At 59.0% G+C, this 23,480-nt stretch overlaps 1 protein-coding gene and 1 non-coding gene across 2 annotated transcripts; both read right to left on the bottom strand.

The window, feature by feature from the left end:
* Window positions 1–1,868: 1,868 nt before the first annotated feature.
* WNT10A (Wnt family member 10A) lies at window positions 1,869–18,563 on the bottom strand. Its single transcript, XM_034062611.1, has 4 exons — window positions 18,363–18,563; window positions 15,307–15,569; window positions 7,187–7,563; window positions 1,869–2,653 (listed from the first exon to the last, which is right to left on the bottom strand). Exons 1-4 carry the CDS (start codon window positions 18,419–18,421, stop codon window positions 2,186–2,188), a joined length of 1,167 nt encoding a protein of 388 aa, XP_033918502.1. The 5' UTR covers window positions 18,422–18,563; the 3' UTR covers window positions 1,869–2,185.
* On the bottom strand, window positions 4,904–4,976 carry TRNAV-GAC (transfer RNA valine (anticodon GAC)). The gene has a single exon. It is a non-coding gene; the product is annotated as a tRNA-Val (tRNA).
* Window positions 18,564–23,480: the final 4,917 nt, after the last annotated feature.

Here is a 23,480-nt window from a genome sequence, read left to right as displayed (position 1 = left end):
TTGTCCCACTCGGGTACCTTTCCCAGCTCTGCTCAGCCAGGTGAGCCATGTGCTGGGATCCAGCTGCTGCAGCGCAGATGACCTGAGATTAGCAAATAGGGGAAGGATCCTGTGGTGCAGGGAGAGCTCCGTGGTGAGTCAGTCATCACTCCAGGCAGCCCTCAGATCAGATGCCTGCAAAGCAGCTCCTGGGAGAAGGGAAGCCAATGCCATCTACAAAGCACTGAAGCATGATTGATGTGCAGAGCCCCCCTACCACGGGCAGCACTGGTTTGGCTACTCTGGGAGGGGAGGGAGATGGGGTGGCCAGGGAACATTCTGGGGGATCCAACTAGTGCTTGGAGCAAAAGGCAGAGGGCTTGGGGATTTGCAAAAAGGACCCTGATGATGGAGATGGATATTGGAGATAGAAAAGCAGGACATGAGGAGGGAAAATGGATTTCTGCAGCATGCCCTGCCAGAACAAGCTCACCCCACGGGAACACTGCAGCTTTCATGCCCTGCAAGGTGAGCCTGGGTGCCCTGAGCCTCAAGCGGAGCTCCCATTCCTGCAACGTCACCAGCTCCAGGTCTTTGCTGAGAGCCACTGCGGTGGCGGTGTGCCCTGCTGTGCCGGCAGACGGAGCCACGCAGGTGCTCCCACGCTCCCCACCATCACCTCCAGAGCCTCTTCTCCTCAGCCCCTAAACCGGCTGGCTCCAGGGGAAAGCTCTCTACCGGAGGGGCAAAGCAGCCGGGGTGGGGAAGGGCAGAGCATCCATTGCAGCTGACCCAGCTACCTGCTGCTGCCTGCGGAAGCGTTATGAAACGAGGACAGGAGCCGCTCCCTGCCGGGCCCGGGGCGCTCGCTTCCTTCCAGCCTGGTATTTTCCTCCTCAATTTGGTTTTGTTTTTTGTTGGGTTCTTTTTAATTCGCTTTTTTTTTGTAGCCCCAAGGAGCACGCAGCCGTGGGAGGAGCAGGGAAGTTATCAGCTGGGAGATACCAGCAGCATGATTCACTGCCTGGCCCCCGCAGGCTGCTGCAGCCAGTTGGGTGCCCTCCCCACCACCACAGCGAGGTGCCATGCGCAGACCCCCATTGCCTGGCCTGTGCTTGCTGCCTTCCCCTCCCCCTACTCTCTGGACCCACCATCCCTCCCCAGGAGCATGGGGGGCAGCAGAGCAGCCCCTAGCCCTGGTGCAGCCACAGGCATGGGGCCAACAGGCAGGATTCCCATGGGATAGATGGGGTCCAACATGCATCCGGGTGGGGAGGAACCCTCTAGCAGCCACCTTGCAAAGGTCTGAGGTGTCCGCAGGGGTTCTGCACCTCCCGCAGGTCTGCAAACAGATCCTAGGGCTGTTGTTATGGTAGGGCAGCAAACCAGTGCAGAGAAAAGTCTCACCCAAGTGGGTATGCAGTACAGAGGGTCCCTCCATCCTTCTGGTACCCTGCAGGAGCAGAGAGCACCAGGGAGCGGGAAGAGAGGGGTTCTGCATCCTGAAATACCCCATGCTGTCTCCAATCCACTTTTATTCACAATCAGAAAATAACTTACCATACAATAACACAGGCACACACAGCACAGCCCTGGGCATCCTCCCCTCTGGCCACAGTGCTACAGCTCAAGCCAGGCCAACCTCTGCCCCTGCAGAGGCAAGCCCCAGCCTGGGGAGCTGTGCCCGCTCTCCATCCCATGGGATACTCCATCCTCAGCTGGCCCAGAGCACAGCCTTGCACTTGGCCGGAGGAACCTGTGCACAGTGCTGGTGCATGTCCCTCCACCCTCCCCTCCCATCCTGGGCTTCCCATGCCCTGCTGTCCCCCACCCCACCCTGCCCCATCCCGCTGGGTGCCAGCAGGCTCTTCCCCACCCCTGTGCCCACCCTTCACCCCCCGAGCAGTGCTGGTGTCGACAGTCTGTACAGCATGGCCGTGTGCTCCCCGGGGCCAGGAGCCTTGGTGCTCTCGTGCGGGGTCGGGCAGGCAGCAGGCAGCAGGCAGCCCTGCCCTCCCCAGGTGACGACAAAGTGCTGATTTCGGAGGGTGCCGAGCATCTCCTCTCCTGCTCCCCTTGGAGCGGAGGGAAGCGGGTACCACGGCCCATCTCCCTCTCCCCCAGCGCCGATCCCCGTCTCCCTCCCCTGCCGCAGGCAGGTGTGCTTGTCCCTGGCACCCTGGGGTGGGCACCCATCCCTGCCTGGCTACTTGCAGACGCTGACCCACTCGGTGATGCGACACTCCTCACAGGCCACAAAGCAGCACCAGTGGAACTTGCAGTTGCAGCGCTCGCTGCGCGTCTGCCGCAGGATGTTGTGCCCGCGGCCGCAGCACAGGCTCTCGCAGTTGTCCATGCCCGGGCTGGTCTTGTTGCAGAGGCGCCCTTGGGTGCCCAAGGAGTCCAGGGCCGGTTCCCGCTCGCAGAAGTCGGGTGACTTCTCAAAGTAAACCAACTCGCTGATGCCAGCCCGGCGGCGATGCCGAGCATGGCCCGGTTCCAGCTGCCCAGCATTGCGGTTGTGGGGCCGGATGAGGGTGGCTCCATAGAAGCGGTCCTTGAGCAGAGACCCCACCAGGCGAAATTCGGGTGTCACCTGCCAGCACGTCTTCAGCTGGCAGCTCCCTGAGGTGCCGTGGCACTTGCACTTCCTCCTCATGTTGTCCATCACCACCTGCATGGGGAAAGGACAGAAAGGACACCAAGGGTTGTCATGAGCAGCCATCAGAGCCCTGGAGCTGAAAAGCCAGATGGACTGCACCCTGTTGCTATGCTCAGTGTCACCCATATCCAGCACCCTGCCCCTTCCAATCCTGGCAGTACCAACTCTATGCTCTAGCAAGGGATCAGCACCTAAAGGAGAGAGTGAGCTACCCGACCACAGGGAGAAGGAACCTGAATCTCACACAGCTGCCTGGCTCCAGCAGCACCAACCTAACCGTGGACCTCACTTAAAAGCTGGCATGGCTGCAGCCCTACTGGGTGCCTACATGCACCATGCCAGTCAGGAGCACTTCAAGTGGGGCAGGTGAGAGGCATGCTTTCCCCTCCCCAAGGCTTCCCCCACTTAAAGCTCCAGCTTCAGGAGTCCCAGGAGCAGCTCTGCTCTCAGCTCTTGCCTGCTTTCTGGTGGGAGCCAGGGGCACAGAGGCACTGCCTCCCAACATCACCTGGATTTCAAGCAGGGATCAGAGATGCTCACAGCCCTGACTTGTGGCCTGGGGGGGGGCACAGTGAGGCTGGTGCCACATGTCCACCCACCACGAGGGCCAGCATGCATGGGGTTGGGCTGTGGCTGTGGTTTGGGCTGGGGCCAGAAGCCAGCATGGGGGCAAGGAGGAGCTTGGTGTCCCTAGGCAATGCTGCTGAGCCCCCAGGCTGCATGCTGAGGTCTCCCTATGTCCTCCATCCCTGCAACAGACAATGCTGTGGCCATGCCAAGGGAAACCGCTTATGCCCCGCAGTCTCCAGGGACATGGAGCAGCCACACTTTTATACCTTCTGTTGTGTCCCAAGAGGGATTGCCTGCTGGGTACTGTGCCTCCATACATGTACCACACAGGCTACAGAAGTTCCCTTCTCATGAAGACACCCAAGCCCCTCTAGGAGCTGCACTGGGGCTTGCAAAGACTATTCCCCCACCTCAGGGACACACACCAAGGCCCGGGGGAAGCCCAGGGGACATGTGGCCTTGCACAAGGTCCTGTCTCATGATGTCAACCCTGCCTGGCTGCCCAGCTTCACACCTGACCCATGCTGCCTGCCTCTACCCCCTCCCTGGGGGGGATGCATGTGCAAGGAGTGCCTTGTTCTGAGAGGGGTGGGTAGTTTTTAGTCCTTGTTTTCTTGTTTTTGAGTAAATCTCCCCGTTGCTAAGCAGTTATGGTAATGAAGGTCGGTCAGGGAAACACGCCTGGAGCTCGGGGCACACAGTGGAGAGGTCTGGGCTGGGCTGCAGTTTGGCTTTCATCCTTCTGAGAGTCCTGTCTCCTGCCGGGAACTGCCTCCACCTCGCAGGTAATGAGCTGCCCAGCCTCTCCACTGTGCCCTGGGTGTGCCAGCCAGGAACACCAGCTGCTCGTCACCCTCCTTGCCACCATCCATGGGAACACACTGTCACTGGGACCCATCCTTTCCCACACCGCCTCTCCGCCCCCTTGGCCGGGCCAGGGAAAATCTGCATATAAGGCTCTGGCTGGGATGGAGGGGACAGCAGCATGACATCTGGACAGGGGCTCATTTGGGGCTATGACTGGTCACAGCAGGGGCTGGACAAGACAGCATGTGTGTTCCACCTCCACCACCCAAGCCGTCACCACTAAGCATCCTGAGCCCCAGCAGTACAACACCCATCCGTCCCTGCTCAGGGATGGCTTTTTCTCCTTCGTGCATGGGCAGCACAGGTGACACAGGACCCTGCCAGTGCCAGGAGACCTGAAAAGGACCCATCTGAGGAGCCTCAGCCCCATGCTTTTGCCATCAAATCTCCTCCACACACCCCTACCCATCCAGGTCCTTCCCCTGTCTCACAGACACCCAGGTTCAGCACATGCCCGGACTCGTTGGTGCTTTGTTTCACACATTCCCAGCTCCTCCCAGACACGCTCATAAGAGCTTTATCGTAGGTCTTTGTTGTGAGGGTAATGGGTAGCTCCTTGCTGCCTTTCATCCTCTCTCATTCTCTGATCTGGTGTGTTAGGAGGACCTGCAAAGCCTCTTGCATGCTCCTGCTGTTCCTCACTTGAGAACTTGTTTCCTCCCAGGGATGCAGGAGGCCCAACAACTGTTCGTTGCTCAGGGCTTCCTATGCCAACAGTGGACCAAGGTGACCACTGCCACCATCAGAGGATGCTGTGCATCTCCAGCAGCTGTAATCACCTCCCTGACTTTACAGCTGGATGGAAAAGAAGAAAAGAAACCAGTGTGTTTCTGCCTGGTTTCGAACCAGGGACCTTCCGCGTGTCAGGCGAACGTGATAACCACTACACTACAGAAACCCACATCCAATAGCCATTGGATGTGGTCATTGGTGGGATTGTCACCTCCCCCAGCAAGGGAGGGTCTGAGCTAGGAGACAGGCTTACCCATGTGCAGAAGACCCCTGGGACACACAGGGACCATAGACACGATGCTCAGAATCAGGGAGATGCTGGAGAGCTCTGGTGCATGGAGAGGGATAGTGCGTGGCAGGGCACAGCACATGGGATGCATGTCCAAATCACTGCTCTGCTCAAGGGCTACAACCCTCAGGACACAGAGGGGAGGACAACAGAGCTGCTGCATGCAGCACAGCCACTCCTTTCCTGGAAATCCCAGCAGACTGCTCCTTATTACAGCAGAAGGATGGTCCTAGAAGTGAGGAGGGCTCGGATGGGTGTGGGACCCATGGTGTTGCTGAAAGAGCAGGTGGGAAGCTGCAGAACCAATCCCTAGGCAATGTGGATGGCTGGGTCAAGCCCCATCAATAAGCATGGCACCAACAGGCACAGTCCAGGCACAGCATCATCTCTTTGTTACAATGCATGGCACCCACAACCATCACAACCTAACATGCACACGGGCTCACACCCTCATCTCAACAGGGTCCCTGAGCTGGGCAGCCTGTCCAGCCATCACTTCCCCCCTGCACTGCTACCATACCCTCCGTTAGCCCTTTGGTCCTCCTCTACTTCTGCTTCCAGTTCCCAAGCTTCCTCCATCAGCCCAGCTCTTGTCTCTGAAGCCACCAAGAGCTAACACGGCCAGTCCCATGCTGCCCGTCCTTGGGGACAAGCAGACCCAAGGTATTTTTGCTGTTGCTGAATCCCACAGAGACTGCATGCTGACATGCCCGAGTGCAAATATGCCTCTCTCACCTTCCCCTCCTTCTCCATGGGGCTGTGGGGCTTCCTTCAAGAAACAGGCAATACAGACCCCAGATTTCTGAGCACTGACAGGAGCCACAGTGTTTGGGGGTACACAGAGCTGGAGAGGAGCCAGAATGGGCTCTGTAGCCAGAATTGGGATGGGAGGGTCTTTTCTGGCCTGAGGCAGAGCAGCCTGTAGAGGATTTAGCTGCCTAATGCTGAGTGAGCCTTCACCATGCACAAGCACACAAAGCCAAACAAGCAAAAAGCTTTGGCTTTCCCCAGGCATTTACAGCTTGGCCAAATTAGGACGGCTTCTCTGGGGTGGTAAAGCTCAGCTCCAGCACCAGGGAAGGGCACACATTGAGGCCCAGCTCTGCAGTGTCACCATCTCACAGCTGGCTTTAAAACATGCTCAAAGCAGGAGGCACGTCCAAATGCCTGAGCCATCCCATCCTGGGCAAAAGCTCCCTGTTGAATTCTGAACTTTAATTACTTATTCCTGCAGCCACTACACACACTCCTGTGCTGCCCTGGCAGCACGTGCCTGGGATCTTGGGGACACATGTGGATACATGGAGATGAATCCACATGGATTCACTTGGGGATCATGGGGATTCATGGGATGGGGGTACCCCTGGCACCTGCTGGGAGTAAAGGCAGGCAGGGCAATGCAGTCATGCTCCCAGCCCCTCCTGCCTGCATGCTCCTTGTCCCCAGTGTCAGGCTGCTTTTAAACATCAGTTTCCAGACAGGGAAGCACTAATTAGCACCTTTAACAAGATCTGACATCATGAGAACACAGGGGAGGCTGCCCTGCTCGCCTGGACAGGCTCCAGCACCCCTTGGAGACAGGGGACAAGGCTGTGGGCTGTCACCTCCACTAACGAAGGGATACTGCACTTCCCAGCTGGTACAGGTGCGTGCTGCCTGGCCCAGTCCCACTCACATCTGCCTCCCTGGGACAGCAGCTCCCTCTCCAAAGCCAGACCTGTGCTGGGTGCTGGAGCCTGTGCTGTGCCCCCTTCTGCCAGTGACGCTTCCCTGCCTGTCCATAGCCCTCCCTTGCTGCAGCTGCCTGACACCAGTTCACCCTGTCCCTGAGATAGCCCTGCTGCAGCACAGGCAGGTGACAGTGGCCAGGGAAGTGTCCCTTGGCAGGGGGACAGCAGCGATGCCCAGAGGTGCCCTCCCCAACAGATCTGCTCCACAGTGGGGCTGTGCCACTGGCTTTGCTCCAGGCAAAACTGGGGAGATGAGGGTGCCTTGGGGGCAACCCCAGTCTTGCACATGTGCCCCACCATAGCCCTCCTGCATGTGTCCTGGGGGACCCAGCAGCATCGCCCCACAACCCTGCTCACCTGCCGGCCCACGCGATTGTTGTGCAGCCTCATGCGGGAGTGGATGTCCCTGTAGGTTTCCCGGGAATCAAGGAAATCCTTGGAAAACTTCTCCCCATAGTCCATGTCAGGGCTGCACCCTCCCCATTCCCAGGAGTCCTGGAGGCCCGGGGTCTCGGCCGGCATGTGCTCCATGTGCACCCCGTGCACCATGCCCTTGCCACGGTTCATGGCCTCCAGCTGGAGACGATGCAGCTTGCGCCGGAAAGCCTCCTCATCGCCCCGGCGTTTCTGGTCGCAGCCGCAGGCCTGCAGCTTGCCGAGGGCACAGGCGTTGGACACGGCGTGCACCACACCGGCGGCTGCGATGGCGTACGCGAAGGCGCTCTCCCGAAAGCCTGTGAGGAAGGAGAGAGCAGGGCTCAGGCTGGGCAGTGTGAATGCGCCAGCAGCATGGTGGGGCATAGGGAAGCCAGAGCTCAGCTTGTGCCTTGGCTTGTCCTGATGCACCAGCTTCCACTGGGACCATGACCAAATCCTCACTCCAGCCCCATCCCCACCATTGCTGCCCTGAAGCCCAGCCCGGCCCTGACCCCAGCCCCCACCATCACCCTTGCTCTCCCACTGCCCTGGGTGATGCCACCATGGCATTGCTCAGGCTTCAGTGTCATGGCCCTGATGGGAAAGGCAGTATCTCTTCCCACCTCCACTTGGAGTTTTCCACTATAATACATACACTGCTGGCTGAGGAATACTTCTGCCAAGAAATGGGCCATTTCTGCTTACCCACAGGGTGCAGGATGAGGCAGTAACAGGAGCAGACAGCACTGCCTGTCCAGCCACATTAATCTGCCCATGCCCCTTCCTTCCCCAAGCCCCATCAGCTTCCTCAAAAAGCTCTAAATGTGCTACCATGCTGGAAAAATCAAGCATCCCTAGTCAGTGAGAGCATGCTGCGACCACACCACACACTGCCAGGGCTGGCAGCTGGTATTCATTAAACACTGGGGAGCAAAGATGTTCACAAATGCCATTAGTTGGGGATAGGGTGGATGGGGACAGGGATGGGTCCCATGGCAGGGGCTCTGTGAGGCTGCTTGGCTTTTCTACAGCTGGATGAAGAGCCTCCCCTACCTGGGAACTTCTGTTTTACTTTAAATGCAAAGTAGTGTTTTTATTTCTGGTTCCAGGACCAAGCATGGAGCCCGCAGTGCCCTTTGCTTCAATACACGGTGACTGGCCACAGCACGAGGAGGAGGAGGAGGGAGAGCCAGATTTAGCACCATAGCTTCACATGGGAACAAATAAATAGCTGGAGTTCACCAGCCTTTCTCCCTCAATTGGGACAAGAGCAGCTTGATGAGCACTGGCTTTGCTACAGCTGAACAGAGGAAAGATTTGGGGGCATTTTCTCCATGCCATCACACAGGGAGCTTGGGTGAGCACCCCAAAGCACAGATCCCAGGCAGTGGCTCTGCCAGCTCCCTGCCTGCACCACAGAGTCACAAGAGGTAAGAGTACAACCACTCCCCGCAGCCGTCGCCCATCCTTGGCGATGCTTCCCACCACACATGCCTCCTTGGTGGTTCAGTGCCGCCCGCCAAGCAAACGCTATGATCTTATTAAAGGGAAATGAAATGCGGCTCGGAAACCTGCATTTAAAGTCCTGCTGCTCTTTTGTGTGTTAATTTGACACTGGTGCATTTAAAAAATTAACGAGGCGCTTGCTTAAAAGCCAGCGGGAGCCTCTCCCAGCTTCCCCTTGGTGTGGGACAAGCTTGCTCGCAGCCTGCCTCTTTCCGTGCACAAGTTGAACAACATTTTTCAGTGGGCAGGTAATGGGACTGCTGGTGCGTATGCTGTGCAGCCTCCCTGAGGAGAGCGCTGGCAGGCAGTGCCTGCAACACACCCACAGCACTGTTAGAGCAGGACACCCCGAATCTGGGGACCTTCAGCGATGCAGGAATCAGCATGGGAAGGTCTCCTGGATCCCAAAATTGTCCCCATGTCAGCTCTCCATCCCCAGTCTGGGCTAGCTCCAGCCCTTCATGAGCCAAACCCAGGCACAGACTAAGAGCAGGGACTTGTCACTGTCACCCCACTTGACATCTCCAGCTCCTTGCACAGCCAGTGCCTGGGGATGGCAGCAACAAACCCTCCACTGAGCACAGCACCCTCCTCTCAGCCCTGCCTTTCCGTTAGCCTGTTTCTCACACATTTCCCCAGCCTGCCGAATAATTTCCCATGTGGCACCTCCCGGGGCCCAGACAGAAGCTCTACCCCACCCAGACCATCTAGCAAGCCTGTCTCCTTGCAGATAAAGAGGCCAGGTTCGTTCAGTGCCCTCCACAGCTGGAAAACCCCTGGGGTCAAGCCCCAGCCCTTCTCTTTATTCTGCTGCTCTCCAGCCACGCAAAAGCTGATGGATGGGGCCCGGGGTCCTTGTCCCTTGAGCTGCAGGCAGGGGACAGGCCGGTCTCCAGGACTTAACCTCCCAGTGCTCTTAGACTCTTGTCCCCTTCTCATCATGGCCATTTCCCTGCTCAGTATCGCTGTGCCTGGCCCTGCCACTCCTCCCTGCATCCTCTGCTCCTTCCCTCACCTTCTTTCATGGGGAGCTGCAAGCAATGGTGAAGAAGGGGCCAGGGCAGCACTGGGACGGTAGCTTCCATGCCAGTGCGGTTCTGCTTGGAAGTTCAGTTTACATTCCTCGCTCTACCCCAGCCACAGCAGAGCCCAGAGGATTGCAGCAAAGCAGCGAGCAACGTGGCTGCAGGCGACAAACACGGGCCTCATGGGCTTGGAGAGGATGGGAGCTTCCAGGAACCGCAGGCAAGCACAGCATGTGGCATCCAGCCCCAAGCCCTTCAGAAGGAGGCTCTCCAGCTACCCCAGCCACCTAAGACCTCAGTGGTGATGTCTGAGTCACCAGATCCCTCCAGAGACCGCAGAAAAGGTTGTAGCTGTGGGAGGTATGAGGAGAAGTATTGCATCCTGCAGGGAATAGAGAATGGAGGACACCACCCTTACACCACCACCATGCCATGTATTTAAAGGACTGTGCTGGGCAAGGAGGATGGATCTGAAATCTCAGCCCCAGGTCAGATCCTGAAGTGGCTGTCTTAAGCAAGGGAAAAATTTCCCTGTCAAGATGCATCTGGGAAATGGGGAAGCATTCAGCAGGACCCCATGCTGGTTCTGCTACAGGTGCTGCAGTTTCTCCATCTCTCATGTGGATGTGGGATGAAGGCAAAGGGGCCAGCTCAGGCACAGCTCTGGGTTCCATGGTCTGGAGACCAGGGAGAGCTGGAGTCATGGCCTTCCTCCCACACATCACCATCACACCCATCACTGCAGCAGCTGGGTGACATCGAGGAAGCAGATAGGACAGCCTGTTCTGGGTGCACCCTGGGGTATCCAAGGGATGCTCAGCCACCCCTCCATGGGCAGTACCCCTAGGAGTGGGGGGCAGCTGTCAGGAGATGCAGGCACATCGCCCTGGCCCTGCTGGCTGGTGAGGCGGAGGAGAGCTTCTCCTGCCACCCCCTGTGAGGCCCGCAGAGATGGCCAGTCCCAACACGCTGCTTCTCCCCCAGCCCCGCTCCCTCCCCTCCCCTCTCCCTAATTAAACTGCAGGTGAACCTGCCAGGGTCTGGCCCAGCACCAGGCGCTAAATGCCTTCCTGCAGATCCTGACTTGCCTCCCTGCACCTCTTTGAGCATGCCAGGGACAGCCTGCAGCCCTTGCACCCCATCCACCCACAGCGCTCCAAGCCGGCAGCCTTTGCCACTCTGCAGGGAGCCAGGATCAGCCCCGCACCTCTGGGGATGCTGCCCTGGCACCTCCAGGGATGCTGCCCTGGCCCCAGGGTCTCACTGAGTCTGGGGGATGGGGATACCCACAGGGATGAAGCTGAGCATCCAAAGCACCCATGTGCGCTTCAGGGCCAGGTGGGCAAAGCTCTTGGTTTGCGCGGGGTACCAAAATCCCTGCCAGGAGCCTGGCTGCAGCTGTGTCAGGCCAGGCACTGCAGTCTGTGGACACCTGAGCTTGGCTGGGGCTCTGCAGAGCCAGGCACCGGGGACCTGAGTGCGGCAGCATCTCCCTGGGTAGCCATAAGAGCACCTGCCTCCCCCGGCACATGGCAAAACCTCCCCATGCTCCAGTTCACAGCTAGCTGGCCCCCAGCACCTAATGTCTGCAGCCTTGCAGGGAGGGCCTCCCTCTTCACTGTAGGAGAACAAGGTCTGGCCATGTACATGCAGGGCCCTTGGCACCAGGAAGCCTTTCAAGGAGGGCACAGGGTGTACCACATCCCTCCAAAGGCTGCAGAAGGAAGCAGGGAATCCTGCCTTCCAGAGACGTGTCCCTTCCAGCCATGTATCCTCGGGGCCTTCAAGGACACCCAGCCCCTCCATGAGGGTCCCAGTTATTTCACAGCTCCATACAGATAAGGTTGGGATGAACAAAGGGGAATACGCAGGGAAGAGGGATCCCTTAGCACACCTCAGACAGCCTCTGCCTGGCACCTGGACAGTCTTAGCCCTGCTGGCACTGCACCAACCCATGGGTGCACACCTACCAGACAAGGACAAAGGCTTGGTGACCCACCAGCATCCGCAGCTTTGGTTTTGGCAGGCACTCAGGCATGGTTCAGCACAGCCACACAGTGCTCAGCCACCATGATTGCTGCAGTGGACCACATACCAGGGGCAACAGGCAACCCCTTCCAGCGAGGTGGACACGATCATGCTGCTCACCCTAGGAGAAGGGGACCTGTCTTCCCTGCTGATGCAGATGCAGCCACCTGCCTTTACCTCATGGCTCTGTCCTCTTACATCTGTCCCTGAGGCCAACAGAAGATGTATCTGGTGGCTAGGACAGCACATGGAGGGTGAGGGTGGTACAGCAGAAAGGGATGGGACCATGGACAGGACTGGAGGATGCTGGCAGGGGTGACAGTGCCAGTGAATGGGCAGGAGGGTGGCAAGGATGTAGGCAGTCAGCTGAGGAGTCAGAAAAGATGACAGGAGGATTTGCAATGGCAGTGCTGAGCATATGGAGGGCACATGGGGCAAGGAGGATGTGGGGTGTAGATGGCACTGGAGACTGAGCAAGGGGTACAAGGGACACCCCACACCCCAAGGGTGCAGCATCAAAAGACCAAACCTGAAAAACCTACAGCCCACTGGAGTGTCTCAAAACTACCAGGGACTCTGTGAGAGCAGGGACAGAAAATCCATGGGCACCCTGTCTGCTTGCCCCCTGCTAACCTGTTGTGCTCTGCAGTTGCCATGCCCTGTACCCCAGGGATGGGTGCATCTCCCTGCTACCTCCCTGCCACAGAACAGGTCTGTGCTCTGCCCAGAATGCTGTCAGCATCCCTGTCCCTGGCTGTGCTGCCCAGAATCCACCTTAGGCTCCCGGTCCTGTTGGATTTGAAGCCTCCCTGCTCCTTCCTGTCTGCCCAGGGCTTGCACACAAACTTCTGGGATCAGATCAGCAGGATGGGGAGACAGGCATTCATTTGCCACTCTCCTCTGCTCTGTTCCCAAGGGATGAGCTGCCCAGCTCCACCGAGTGCCTGGATGCCTGGCAGAGGATGGGACAGACACCGATGCTGCACCCCAGACAGCTCACACCTGCACTGGTGAAGACGCAAGAGATGCAGGAAGACGAGGCGGAGATGGGGAATGGAGCCAAGCAGGGAGAGAGGGAGGGAGAAGCCAGCTACAAATAATTTAAAGTGAGATTCACGCACGGCTGAACTGATGGCAGAAGAAGTGGGAAAAGGAATGAAAGATTAAAGGGGTCTGTCACTTCGGGTTACAAACAATGATCCTACAAGCACACTGCACGCCCAGGCACAGCAAGGATGGATGGAGCAGGGCGCAGAGCAGAGACCTGATCCCCAGAGGTCAGATCCATTAATGTCTGCAGCATGGAGCCTGCACCCCTCGCTTCCACTGCTCACCTCTCCTCCAGCACTGGGGTTGCGTGATGCACCTGGCTATAAGGCAGAGCACAGAGCTCCAGCTCCGTTATAGAAGGACATGAGTGGGCTGGAAGTGGGCCAGAGCATCAGCCTCAAGGCTTGCTCCATGCCAGAACAGCTCCGAGCAACCACATGGGATGGCCTGGGTGCTCAGGACTCATCCTCTGCTTCCAAAACAGGAATTGCATGACATGCCCATCTGCTCTGATGCTCCAGCCCTACCTCCATCCTTTCCTGGTGCTGGGTGCTCTGTCCCAGGGAGTTATATCCTACCAGTGCTGGGAGCCTGGGATGAGCCATACCCAAGAGCTCAGGACTGGATCAGGAGTCCAGGGGCTGTGGGAGTCCTCACACCCATCAGTCACAGCCCTGACAATGTAAAGAGCTGAGGTGGTCCCTGAGACACAAGTGAGCTGCAAGTCACTGGCCACCACCAGACCCAGTGGACTAAGGAGGGTTGCAGAAGCTCAGTGTTCTCTGCTGCTGGAGCTTCTCACCCAGGCTGGTGGGACCCAGAGCAGGGAAGCTCACCTGGGTGTGTAAGCGACTTGAGCCAGCAAGTTAGTGTCTCCTACTGCCTGGGGAGACTAAAAGTGAACTGCATTCCTCAGAGGACCTGGAAATACCTCGATGCTTATCAGGGCTGACGGTCCCCACCCTCCCTGCCAGGCCCTAACCTGGGTGCTGCTCGTGAAGGGAAGAGACACTCCAGGCACCAGCATTTCAAGAGTGGCAACAGCTGCTTCATTGCTGGACCACAGCCTTCATGCCACGTGTTCCAAGGCAACATCTACTCCAGCAAGGCTTTGCCCATCTGCCTTGGACACAAGGGAGCTCCCAACACCAAAACATTCCTTCACTCCCCTCTCCAGCCATCTCCCCACCAGCTGCAGCTGCCTAGGTGACCCTGCCATCACATCCTGGCAAAGGCATGGAAGCCTCAAGCTGCCAGCTTCCCTGTGACTCTCCTTGCAGTCCCATGGACAGAAGATGTTGAAGGATGTGGAAGGATGCTTGAAGGAAGGGGTAAAGGCACTTCTCTGCTGGGCACCAGGCCAGGAGGCTCTCAGGCTAGGGTAGGTGAACAGTATCTTTGGAGGTTTTCACCTTCTTCAGGAGCTAGAGGAGCAATCTGTTTGCTGGGCACCTTTCCTGCCCTCAGCACCCACCTGCCTGCCACTGGCACCCTACTGTTCTCTCCTACCCACAGTCTGGGGCTGTGGTCACTTAGAGATGTTCTGAAGCCTAAGCTTCAAGAGCGGTACCTAGGTGAGAAGATGCATTCAAGTCCTACAGAAGGTCCCATCAGGTCACAACCCTGATCTGCACCATGCAGTGCAGCCCCTCTGCACCTCCAGAGTCCACTCCTGAGGAAAGATTATCAACTGGGGAGCTGTCATCCAGGCAGAGCCAGCCATGCCTGCAAGGGAGTCATGGCACCAGGACTTGAAAGACCACGGAGAACTAGGAGAGCTCTCCCAGGAGCTCAAGTAGGTGCTCTGTGGGCAGACAAGCTCCCAGCACAGCCTGTCTCTCTGTCCCCACCATGCCACCATGTTCTAGGGTCCCACAAGGCAGCTTTCTGCACTGGGGAGCCAACACAACGGCAAGATGCCAATGTGATGGGCTCACAGAGCTATGTCCCCCTAGTTAGAGGTGTTTCTGCTCACCGTGATGCACTGAAACACCATCCCCAAAGCAGGAGGGAGCCAGGATGCTCACTTTATCCACCAAACTGAATCCCAGAGCTTGGCATCCACCTTCAGACCCACCAACTGTGCTGCACACCCATGGCACAACTCCAAACACCAGCCTACACCCATTGCGAAGAAGATGCCAGAAAGTGGTGGGGCCTGGAAGAAGCCTTTGGAGTAGCTGGGGCTGGGCAGGGAGGAGTAGCTCATGATGAGGGCCAGTGTAGGTACAAAGGTGCATGGAGAAGAGCCCAGCTTTGCCACAGTGCAGTGGCAAAGCCCTGTGGTTTCTCACGCTCTGCCTTCATCCATGGGGATGCTGAAGAGCTGGTCTCATTCCCTGGGCCAAGGAAGAACTGTGTAAGGGCCCATGGAGAGCCTATGATAGCTCCTGAGAGCAGGGGCAGGGCATAGAAAGAGGAAGAAGAGAAGGGAGACCATCCAGCCCTTACCTCTGCTGAAGATGATGCTCTCATAGGGAATCTTGTTCTTGGTCTCAAGGCTGGAGCAGTTCCAGCGCTGGTCCCGGAACTGGTGCTGGCACTCATGGATAGCGATCTGGATGCCCTGGATGGCCGATGCGGTGACATCGGGGTGGCGCACGCACACCTCCAGCTGCCTCCGCGTCAGCCCCGGCAAGGTCAGGCACACCGTGTTCGCATTCAGCACCGGCTCCGAGGGCAGCTTCAGGCCCAGGATCTCATTGGAACAGGAGCTGGGAGGGAAAGGGAAATCCATGAGCTCGGCACAAGCAGTGTGACAACTGCTTGCTTCCCCTTTGGGGAGGGAGAAGAGCTTGGTGGGGGACACACATGGTTAAGGAGAGATGCTGCTCAACCCACACTGCCTGATTCTTACAGAGAAGGCTGGGAAAGGCCTGGGCATGCCAGCTCAGCCAGGCAGAGATGCCCCAGCAGCAGCGGGGCTGCAGTCTTCTCTAGCCATGTCAGCAGAGACTGTACCCAGCAGCAGTCACATTTGGTCCCCCTGCCTCTGGAGGTCAGCATTTCCCATGGCTGCACCCTGTTTGCGTGCTCCCCCAGGGATCTCACATTCAGGCCACACAGTGCAGACCGTCAGGCACAGACTGTCCCTGCTTGCCTTCCCCAGAGAGCATAGGCTTTCCCCTGGGAGAGTAATAGAGACCCAGGCATAGGAGACCATCCCAGCTCTGGCCCCATCCTTGTTGCTGGCTGATTCCCTCCCTGCATCTCCCACATCTCCCAGCACTGCTGGTCCTCACAAGGGAGGTAACCAGAGGGACCAGCCTTTCCCTTCCAGCTTGATAGGGAAATCCTGAGCCAAGCACCCTGCCAAACACCCTCAAACTCTCAGCAATAATCACAAATTAAGATCACAGTCCCACTAGACCTGATGCCTGTCACCACAGAGGCACAGTGACCAGTTGATGGGTGGGTGCAAGGGGAGGCATACGATCCATGGCAGGGGAGCAGAGGTGCTGCCTGGGGACACAGGAAGATAGATGGAGTGTGGGGAGATGGACAAACCATGTCCAGAGAGAGCTGCCTGGAGCTAAGACAGTAGTACACAGGACAGATGGATGTGGAGAGGGAAATGGAAGGGGTGGAAGTGTTTTTGTCTAGCTCCAGGGAATGGCTTGAAGGACCCTGAGATCCAGTGTCAAGCAGAGGACCTGCAAAGCAAGTGGCAAGCAGAGGGATGTCCAGGAGCATCTTGCATCTTGCAGCAGGGTCCACCAGGAGCTCAGCACTGCCCTGCTCCTTGCTCAGAGCACCTTGGTCCCTGCTGAGAGCTCTCTCCAGGCAGGGTTTCCTCTTCCCTAGTACAGCCAAGAGCTGGGTCTCTGGCAGGAGCAAGGAGCTTGGAGGCCTTTGAACCTTGACTGCAGAAATGAGACTTAGAGGAGGATGCTGGAGGAAGGGCTGTAACTGCCTTATAGAGCAACCTGGTCTTGGGGAGAAGGGTTATTCCCCCTCTGCTCCTCCAAATCCTACAAGCTTGGTTCAGGCACATGGACAGAGGCAGCTCTCAGGGATCAGGGACTGACTTCCCCAGCTCAGTGCTCACCCAGCTCTGGAGGAAGGGCTCAGCCCCAGGGTCCCTGTTGATTTACAGCTTGCTCAGGGGGGAAGGGGAGCTGTCAGAGTCAGGGTGCTGCTTTCTTCAGCTTTCCAAGTGTGTTTACACCCATGCCACCACTTCCACTGGTGAAATGTGGGTCTCCCACAGTGCAGATCTACAGTGACTCCAACAGGGTTGAGTCGGGGTGGGGGAGAGCAGACAGAAGGGAAGCAGAAGGGGGTGCATCCCTTCAAAGCACCAACACACGAGAGGAAATCTTCTGCCTGGCTCCTGCGCTCATTCACGCTGTCAAAGCAAGCCGTGGCTGACACAAGATGCAAAACAGGTCCGCAGCTACCACCATCACCAGCCCCAGCAGCTTCTGCCCCAAGCACTGCAAGGACCTTGTCGCATGCTTGTCCTGAGCCAGACACAATGCCTGCCACCCCCTCCCAGGGCATCCCGGGGTGTGAGAGGTGTTATGGCGCTTCTCCCCATCGCACAGCAGGGAAACTGAGGCAGGAGCCCTTGATCAGGGCCCCGGAGAGCAGAGGGCAGGTCCTGATGCCTCTTGCTCCACCCAGGGCTCAGGGAGACCCAGGGACCGGCAAGGACCTGTCACTGTCACCCTCCCTAGGAGGACACAGCGCTCCCCCAGCTCTCTTCCCCCTTGAAATCTGGATTTAAACTTGATTTCACGGTGACAAGCCCCCAGGTCACAGGCTGCAGCGGCTGCTGCTTTAATTAATACAAGTCCCAACGTTAACAAATTATATTTAAAGGGCTGGAGGGAGGGGGAAGGGCGGGGGGACCCCCCCCCACTCACACCAGCACCAGTGTTAACCCCTGGCTGTCTGCAGCGCACAAGTTTGGGACCGGGCGGAGGGGAGCTGCCAGCCACCGGGGGGAGATGCAGACTGACGGGGTGGTGAGTGTTTGGGGGGCAGTTTTCTGGAAGGAAGGCGGCCCCCTCTTAGTCCCCTCCATCGCTTTTAGCGAGGAGGGGATGCAGGTGGATCCCCCGCCGTGGTGCGCGACTCTGGGGTGCGGAGCCCAAAGGCCCCCGTCCTGTCCCCCATGACATACTTTCCGGCATCCCCCCGGTCCCCGCGGGGACCCCCGGCAGCGAGGCCCTTCCTCCGGCCGGGGAGAGCAGGGAAACTGAGGCAGATACTGAGAGCGCTGGGGCGGCTCCGGCCGGGGAGGAAGGGGGATAACCTCCGGGAACGAGGGGAGCCGCGCATCCTGCCGCCTCTCCGGCGCGCCGGAGCAACGGGGGCAACGGCCCTGACAGAGCCCTGAGTGGGGGGCCGCAGCCGGGCCGGGCCGGGGCGGCGGGACCCCCCCTGAGCCTCCCTGGGCAGCCCGCCCCCGGCGTGGGGCTGGGCTCGGCGGCTAACCGGTGCCCTCCCCGCGGGACCGGGGCGCGCAGCGGCAGCGGGGCTGAAGGGAGACCAGCTCCTACCTGGGTACCCAGAGGCTGAGCAGCAGCGAGCAGAGTCCGTGGGCCAGGGCCGGGCGCATCTTCGCTGGGGCAGCGGCTGTGCGGGCTGCGGGCGGGCGGGCGCCTTTGGGGCAGGGGCGGCGGGGCTCGGCGCTGCTCTCTGCCCGCTTTGTTTGTTGTGGGTTGTTTGCTTGTTTGTGTTTTCCCCTCTCCTCCCTCTCACTGGCTCCCTGCGCGCCGGGGCTCGGCTCGCCGGGGCGGCTCTGCCATCCTCCCGGGATGCCCCCCCCGCCTCCCGCCGCCCCGGCGCCCGCCGAGCCCGGCGAGGGCTGCGCGCTCCCCGCCCTGCCCGCCGCCGCCCCGCCGCGCTCAGCCCCCCGGCTCAGCCCCCCATGGCGGGACGCGCCGGGGAGCCGGGGGGGCCCTCGGCCCGCGGGGTGCGCTCCCCCGCCGCTCCCCAGGGCGCCCCGGGGCTCCGGGGCCGCGGCGGGCGTGGGCAGAACTCGGCGGACGAGCGGCTCTGCGGCTCCCGCGCGGCCCGCAGGCACATGGGGAGCCGCGATCTCCCTGCCGCCCCCCGCCGCCGGTGTCGCTGGGCCGCCGGTGGAGCGGGCAGGGTCGCGGCCGGAGCGCCCCGGGAGCGCTGGGCGAGGAGCGGCGCGGCGGCGGCTCTGCCTGGGATCGCGCTGCGCCGAACATTACTCAGCGCCCGGAGCCCGAGTCCCGACACGTCCAGACAGGAGCCCGCGGGGGAAGGACGGGGCAGAGGGTGGCAGCGGGGCGGGGAGCCGGCGTGTCGCACGCAGCCTGCCGGGGAGGGAGCGGGCGGCGGGGGGGCGACCGCCGAGCCCCGGCCAGGGGCAGCGGGCACCGGGGGGGGAGCGGGCGCTGGGTGTAGGGTAAGTGTGGGTGCTGTGGGGGAGCACGCAAGGTGTGAGGTGAGCGTGTGCTGCATGGGGATTGAGCGCCGTGAGAGGTGAGTGTGCGTGGCACCGTGTGGTGGGCTGTGTGTGGTGTGAGGTAAATGTGCGTGGTGTGGGGGAGCACTCACAGGGACTTGGGGGAGCACCTTCAGCGTGGGTGAGTGCGTGCAGGGCATGGGAAGAGGGTGCTGCGGGTATCGGGTGAGCGTGCATAGTAGAGGAGTGTGCAGGGAGGATGTGGTGAGTATGCGTGGCATGGGGTAAGTATACATGAGGTTTGGGGTTAATGTGCATAGCGTAAGTGTGCTCCAGCTGTGGGTTGATGGTGCATGGTATGGGCGAGTGCACAGAATGCAGGAGTACAGGGGGATTGTGTGCACTGTACAGTGAGTATACAGTGCGTGGGTGATTGTTCATGGCAGGGGGTAGTGCCTGGGGTGTGAGGTGAGTGTTTATTGTATGGTGTGGGATTAGTGTGTGTAAGGCATGGGTAAGTGTGCATGATGTGCTTGAGTGTCCACTAGGTATGGAGTGAGGGTGCATCACATGGGGTAAGTGTGCATAGCAGGGTGAGTGTGTGTGGAGTATGCTGAAAGTGTGAGCAGTAAGGGTGAGCAAGTATGGAGTGTGGGGTAACAGTGCACAGCCTGGTGCGAGTTTGCGCAGCCTGTAAGGCAAGTGCGTGCAATGCAGGTAAGCATGGACAGTGTGGATTGAGTGTGTGGCTGTGACACCATGGGCTGTGTGTGCATAGCAGAGAGTGAATGCAATGGGGCATGGAACAAGTCTGTACAGGGAGAAGGATATGCATAGCACGGGATATATGAGGAGTGGGGATGATGTGCCCATGGTGTATGCACATGGGGACTGGGAATGCCTGGCACAATCTGTGGAGGTGCAGAAAAGTGTCCCTGCTGGTGTGGGGCACGCAGGTGCCAGTCTGTGTGCACAGAGAGGGGTGAGCGTGTATGGTCTGAGCTGGGGGTGTGACTGTGTGTGTGGGCACAGAGCATGGCCATGTACATACCATGGCGGTGCTGGCCCTGTTCAGGGCTCACTAGCCCTATGCCAGGGAACCAGCACCACAGGGCTGATGCCTCTGGAGGAGCTGTGGACACGGCTCTGGATTCCCTTGATGGGGCAGACAAGTGCCCCTTGCCTTGCTTTCCCCACAGGTCCTCCCAGCCTGAGCACTCAGATTGTGCCCATCTCCTTGGCACCATCACCCAACATTTAGGCACCCCTTACCTTCACAGGGTCCTGCTTCATCTGAGAGCTGCATGGTGTCCCTGTAGGCTGTGTGTCCTGCTGCTCCCATGGGAACAAACAGGCTGTGGCCCTGGGAAAGCCTGGAGTAACCAGGCTGTCAACAGATACCTTCAGCCACAGTGCAACCCTTCATGATCAGGGGATGTTTGATGTCCCCTCAGTTTGGGTGCCCATACTGAGCAAACTAGAGGGGTCCTAGTACCTGGACACTGGTAGCTGGGGATGGCAGGCAGTGTCCCTGCAGCTCCCCAGTGTCCCCAGCCACTGCAGCCCACACCATGCTGGTGTTCACACCATAAACAGCCGGGTGGCAGCTGGCAAAGTTCTGTCCCCCCGGGCGGGTTCCATGCAGCGTCTCTGCCAGCACAGCAGTGCTGACAGGGGCTACCTGCGCTCCTGTGTGTCGGTTCCTGTTTGCACCAGGGAGGAAAATGCGTTTCCTTGGGAAATTGCAGTCTGGAATTGGGCCCCAAGGCTGTGCTGTGCACCTGTGGACTCTGGGTGCAGGGGATGGCATCTCCACTGAGGTCCCTTTTGCATTCCTGGGAGTGCTGGCCCCTCTTGTCTCCAGCTCTGCTCTTGAGTGGGCTTAGCCTGTGGGCCAGTAGAAGTCTGGCATGGAGGCAGCATCTGCCCCCCAACTTCCTGCCCACACAGCTTGGCAGGAGGTGGGTCACAGACCCTACGTCCCTTGTTCAGTGCCCTGAGTGCACAGAGAAGTCCCTTGCGCAGCATTGCCCCGGCACCCATCCCACTTCCTCCATAGCTGCTGCCCTCCTGGAACCTTCCAGTGCCTGGTGGGTGATGCGGGGTACCCCACAGGTAGTACTGTCAGGAATCCCTGCCTGCCACCCTTGCCACAGATGTTGGCTTATGAGAGGTGCGGTGTCAAGGCTGGGCAGAGCACACCTGGGGACTCGTGGAGGTGGCACACATTTGACTTCAATGCAGGAGCCATTGCTCCTGCTCTCCCCACCTCCTCCCACCTGGCTACTGTGCTTCATTTCCCCTTTGCAACCTGGTACAGGCTGGGCCCCCCTAATTGTTCCCTCTGCCAGGCAGCCCCCCGGCTCTGGTGTCCCCAGCAGGTCCTTGCCACCCCCTGCTTTTTTTGAACCACCCCAGGGGTTACACCCAGGCATGTGCTGCCCTTGACCTGGATGCATCAGAAGGTGCTCTTGGGGCTTCTTTTGGGGGTCCCCTGGTGAAAGCAGAGCTCCTTCCCACCAGAAGGTAATTCCTGCGGCTCCTGGGACTCTGGTGCCCAGGCTCTGGGAGTGCAGATGTTTGTGTGTCGTTAGGATCCTGCGCACGAATAAATGCCAAGGCAAATCAGAGGGGAAACGCTTTCATCCTCCTCCAGCCCTTAATGACATAATCGCTTCCAAGAGCGGGTGTCTCACTCACACGCTCTTGCTGGCTTGGGAGGAGGCCGGCCGCTGCGTCCCACTGCCGGCACTCACAGCGGGGGCAGGTGGGGGAGACCTGTTTCCTCATGTCCCGGCAATGTCCTGGGGCTGAGGAAGAGCCAGGTGATCCCTTGGCTCCAGCCTTTCTTCTGCGTCACACCAGCAGAGCCCTTAAGCACAAGATGAAGCAACTGTTGTGACCTGCGGAACTGGGGGCCTACAGGACAGGATCTGGCCCCTTCGAGCAGGGGTGGGTGCAGGCAGGTGTGTGAGGCTGTCAGAGAATGCTTTGGTGCCAATAGGAACATCAAGGCTCAGGGCAAAAGCTGGGTCTTCTGTGAGCACCGCATTTGTCCTTGTCACTGCTACAGCCCCTCAGTGGGGGACACAGGGCCATGGGACCTGCAACCTTACAGTTTCTCAACAGTGTCCTACACCCTTCAACAGCCCCACACTCTGCAGAGGCCAGGCAGGGATGTGGGAAGTTCTCAGAACTGGCATGAAGGGTGTTGCTCCCCAGAGACAAGGCAGGAAAGGAGCTCCCCTGCCCAGACCAAAGCACCCCAGGCAGGTCCCTTCCTTCAGCAGGTTATATGGTGCCCCAGGATGTACTTTGTACAGGGGGTTGGGGAAGCATCCATCTGTCCTCCATCCTCACTTCCCTCTACCCTTCTATACTTCTGGCCCTCCATCCCTCTGACCATCTTCTGTCCCTGCATCCCTCTTGCCATCCCTCCACCTCTGCACCCAAATCCTCCTGCCCAGCTCCCAGTTTGCTGACACTTTCCCTGCTCCTTTCCCTTTCTCTCATGCAGGAGCAGGTCTATGCCAGCACCCCGTTCTGCAGCCTCTACACCCCAGGAGAAAGGGGCTGGCTCTTCTGTTGTCATCCCCATCAGGACTCTCTTCCAGCATCTGCACATGCAGCCCATGGCTTTCTGTCTCTGTTCCCACCTTCCCTCCTGGCAGGTACCTTCTTTTAGCCCCTTCTGCCTTGGGATAACCATGTGCCAAAATCTGTGCCCTGGATAATCATGCAGTGTTTTTCATAGGCACTGGATGGAGCGTCTTTGGCATCTCCTTGGGGCAGCGGGTCATCTCTGCAATTTCTGGGTGCCAAAAGATAATCCCCTAGAGACCCATGTCAGGGAAAAGCAGGGGTTGAGATCTCTGTGCTCTGTCATGCTGCTCCCACTTGATCTTACAGACTGGCTGGAGGCTCACAGATGGAACTGGAGAGCAGCATGGGGGGAGAGAGACCAGCTTGCTCCAGCCAAGCAAAATCCTGGCCATGCTGCAGCCCTTGGAGTGGCTGGTGGCTCCTAGGACCACCAGATCCAGCCAGTCTGTGTGTGCAGCTGTGGGAGGATGGGGCAGCTCTGCTGACACAGAGTGGGGCTGAAGGGATGCAGATAAAAGATCTGGGAAACCTTGAAGTGTGGATGAGCAGGAGGATGGACAGAGATGGAGAAGCACCAGACAGATGCTCAGTCTGATGCCACCAGGATCTGGAAGCCAGAGGGGAAGGGTGCTGAAAG

Source organism: Melopsittacus undulatus, chromosome 4 (assembly GCF_012275295.1).
Source record: "Melopsittacus undulatus isolate bMelUnd1 chromosome 4, bMelUnd1.mat.Z, whole genome shotgun sequence".
NCBI classification, from domain to species: Eukaryota; Metazoa; Chordata; class Aves; order Psittaciformes; family Psittaculidae; genus Melopsittacus; species Melopsittacus undulatus.
Note: the sequence above shows the minus strand (reverse complement) of the source record. Positions and strands in the feature narration are given on the sequence as shown.

What these genes read in the sequence shown, in the direction of transcription:
- WNT10A (XM_034062611.1), bottom strand. Translation starts at nt 18,421, where the DNA reads ATGCGCCCGGCCCTGGCCCACGGACTCTGCTCGCTGCTGCTCAGCCTC. An exon ending in GAGCATCATCTTCAGCAGAG is followed by an intron (nt 7,564 to 15,306) that starts GTAAGGGCTGGA and finishes CCTTCCTCACAG; the next exon opens with GCTTTCGGGAGAGCGCCTTC. An exon ending in ACAATCGCGTGGGCCGGCAG is followed by an intron (nt 2,654 to 7,186) that starts GTGAGCAGGGTT and finishes TTCCCCATGCAG; the next exon opens with GTGGTGATGGACAACATGAG.